This window comes from Tupaia chinensis, unplaced genomic scaffold, assembly GCF_000334495.1.
Source record: "Tupaia chinensis unplaced genomic scaffold, TupChi_1.0 Scaffold000274_1, whole genome shotgun sequence".
Taxonomy (NCBI): domain Eukaryota; kingdom Metazoa; phylum Chordata; class Mammalia; order Scandentia; family Tupaiidae; genus Tupaia; species Tupaia belangeri.
In genome coordinates this window covers 2,321,670-2,324,899 of record NW_006159756.1, presented here as the reverse complement: position 1 = coordinate 2,324,899, position 3,230 = coordinate 2,321,670, and the positions used below count along the sequence as shown (strand labels likewise).

General features: G+C 63.3%; 1 protein-coding gene across 1 annotated transcript in view; it reads right to left on the bottom strand.

Annotated features, from left to right (window-relative positions):
• Nucleotides 1–3,230, bottom strand: part of MYO7A (myosin VIIA) — a 106,216-nt gene that overhangs the window by 57,142 nt on the left and 45,844 nt on the right. Inside the window, exons 11-13 of the mRNA XM_006149970.3 lie at nt 1,879–1,961; nt 1,215–1,334; nt 442–584 (exon numbers count right to left, since the gene is read on the bottom strand). Of these exons, the coding sequence (XP_006150032.1) occupies nt 442–584; nt 1,215–1,334; nt 1,879–1,961 (346 nt within the window). The remainder of the gene's footprint in view (nt 1–441; nt 585–1,214; nt 1,335–1,878; nt 1,962–3,230) is intronic.

Genomic DNA, 3,230 nt, shown 5'->3' with positions numbered 1-3,230 from the left:
CAGGGCAGGCTGAGGGGAGATGACTGCTGACATGCCACGGCTGGGCCAGGACTGGGCCTGTGTGTCCAGCAGGGGTGGGGCAGGGCGGGGCGAGGTGGGGTGGGGCGGGGAAGGCTTAGAGAGATGCAAACATGACAGGAAATTAGGTGACTTGCCCAGGGTCGCATAGCCAGGGTGAGGGACAGGCTGGTGGCCCCAGCAGCCACCTGTGCCTGCTCCACCTATCAGCCCCACCCACTGCCAGCACCCCAGGAGGCAGACCTCAGCTGCCCTGAGAGAGGGGAGGGAAGAAGGGGGAGAGGAGGGGGCGGAGCACTGTTCAGGATGGCTGGAGTCACGGCTACTAACTGCCAGCTGAAGGAGTCTCGGGGGAGAGCCAAGACATTTGCCAGGTCCATGTCCCGGAGGAGGGTGCCCACAGAACAGAGCCCCATGCGGTACCTGTTCACAGCAAAGTTCTCGAACCCAAAGATGTCCAGGAGGCCAATGGACCGGCGAGAGTTCTTCACCTCCTGGGAGGGAGGCTTGTAAATGGCTGCGTTGATCTTGTCCACGATCCACACGAAGAGTCGCCCGTAGATGCCCTGAAAGGTGGCAGTGGTGGCATAAGCCTCAGGTCCAGGCCAGGCCCCGTGTGGCCTACTGCAGCCCCATCCATGGGACCACATGCTCGAAACACCCAAGCCTTTACTTAAGCTGTTCCCTCCACTGGAGCGTCCACACCCTCTCCTGCCTGAACCCGCATCGCTTCCCCGCCCCCTCCCCCCAGTGCTGCTCAGACATCGGACGAGAGCCCCCAGCCCCGGCCCCAGCCCAGCAAGTGGGAAGGAGCCAGGGGTCCCATCTTCACACCCATCTCCTCCGTGAGCTTGGAGGGGCTCAAGGGTCCCGCAGCCCTGCTCAGGGCCTGGGCGGGGTTGGGAGGTGGTCCAATACCTGGCAAATGCACGACTGAGAACCTGGGGGGGAACTGGAGGCCTCTCACCACCCAGCCCTGCGCCTTCTGCAGAGACAAGGAGGGTGTGCCCAGGGCAGAGTGGTGGGCAAAGGAGCCCCTGGGAGCACAGCACCGGCCCTGGAGGGCTCTGAGGGAAGCAGCTTCTTGTCTCGGTCCCAGGAGAGGGCAGGGTCAAGGGCAGATGTCCACCCCACTCCAGACTGTCCCCCACTCCCGACCCCCCGGGTATAGAGAGCGGGCACCACCCAGGGCCCACCTTTACGAAGGCATCCCGCACATCCAGCGCCTGCTCCCTGCTGAGCGGGGTAGACACGGTCTCCCCACGGGTGATGAGGGTGCGGCTAGTCAGGCAGCTCATCAGGTCTGGGGGGCTCACCTAGTACAGTAGGCACCCCAGTGTTTACCCAGCTATTGCCGCCTGCCCCTCCCTCCCTCTTCCCAACCTGGGCCTGGCTCAGGCTCTCTCTCCACTAGGAAGGCCCCGCACTGCCCCCAACGACCCCCATGCTGCCTGGAAGGCATCCCTCCCCTGAGCCCCTGCACTCCTGCCAGGTCCAGCCCTGACTGGTGTATTCATCGCGGTTTCCCACCCAGGAAGTATTTGCTACAGACGGACACTCGGACACTCTGCGTCTACTCCTCACCAGTGCCCTTGCCCAGCGGTGGGCACTGAAGCCCCAAGGGCAGCAATGACACGCCAGGGTCCCACAGCCCAGGCCCTCATGCCCACCGTCCCAGGGCAGCCGGCTGAGTTGAGGCCAGGAGGCTCCAGGGCCCATGCCCAGCACAGCCCCTGCCACAGCTGGCTCTCCATCTCGAGCAGGAGTCCTCGGCCCAGAACCTGGTCCCACAGCCCAGTCACTGAGCCCAAGTCCACAGTGTCTCAGCAGGGACAGAGGCGAGGCGGGAGGGGCAGCCACTGACCCCTCCAGTAGAGATGCGGCTGTGGCCAGCGACGGGGAGAAGAGGACCTCACAGGCATCCAAGTTTTCAAACGTGCGGGCTGTGGGCAGCAGGGGACAGCGGGGGCCAGGGTTGTGGCGTGAGGCCAAGGGACCAGCTCTAGGAGGCTGGGGCGGTTGCCTGGATCCCAGGAGCCCTCCCGTCCCCAGAGGGCACCAGCACCGCAATTAGGTGCTTCTCTGGTTCAGTAACCGTCTCATCCAGGTTCTCACCAAGAGCCCATGGGCCCTGCAAGGGAGGGACCTTGCATTCCCAGCTCCTGGCACTATGCCTGGCATCGAGTAGCACACACTGGTGGCTGCATCTGCCCCTCAGCTCCAGCCTGGATGCGAGCTCTCAGCAGCAGCCCTGGTTCCTATGATGGAACCTATGAGGCGGCCCTGCTTGCCCCAGCCCCGAGACCTCTGCACTGCCCTCCCTTCCGCTGCCTGGTGCAACCTCCTCTGCATCTCGGTCTTGAGGCCGACTAGACTGTCTCATGGTGCTGGAATCACCCATGACCAAGCGACTTTTCCAGATTCCCACTGTGCCCAGGGGCCCCGCTGAGCACCAGAGGTAAGAGCAGAGAGGGACGTGGCACCCGCTTCAGGGACTACCTCCCAGCCTGGCACACAGGTGCCCAAGGGATGCTGGGAGACTGACATCTCTCTCTTTCCAAAAGTGGCTATCGGTCACTCACATCTTAGCATGAATAGTTGGAAAACTTGCCCTTCATCTGAGACATTTTAAATCTTCTTAAAGGAGAAAACAAGTTTGGAGGGGCCTCGAAGGGCACCTGGTCAACTTGCACGTATCTGTAGGTCTCTGTGACAGAACCCTGGCGCAGTGACGCCGCTCTTGAGGCAGACTTCAAGCTTGCAGACTTCAGATCTACCGGCAGGTGAGCTCCACCCACTCTCACCCACGGGGCCACATGCTAGGCTGCAAACTGCACCGCCAGTGCCCAGGAGGGCTCGGTGTCCGGCCCTTGGTGCGCAGGGCACTGGGCGGCACAGCGGGGCAGGCGGGGCATGCAGAGCGGGCTCACCCTCGTACTGCAGGTTGCCCATGTGCAGGATGGCGGCCAGAAGCTTGGAGATCTCCCAGTTCTCGGTGTCGGTGAACATCAGCACCTTCATGGCGGAGCGGATGTTGGCGTACTCCTGGCTGTCCTCCCGGCCCTCGCAGGTTATGCAGTTGCCCTGATGGCAGGTGGGAGAGTGGCAGCAGGAGGGCAGGGAGGCCCTGGCACCCGGCAGAGGCAGGGCCTGGACCATAGGCCCCTTCCATCAGGCCAGGCCGGGCCAAGTCTGCAGCTCCGAAAACAGCC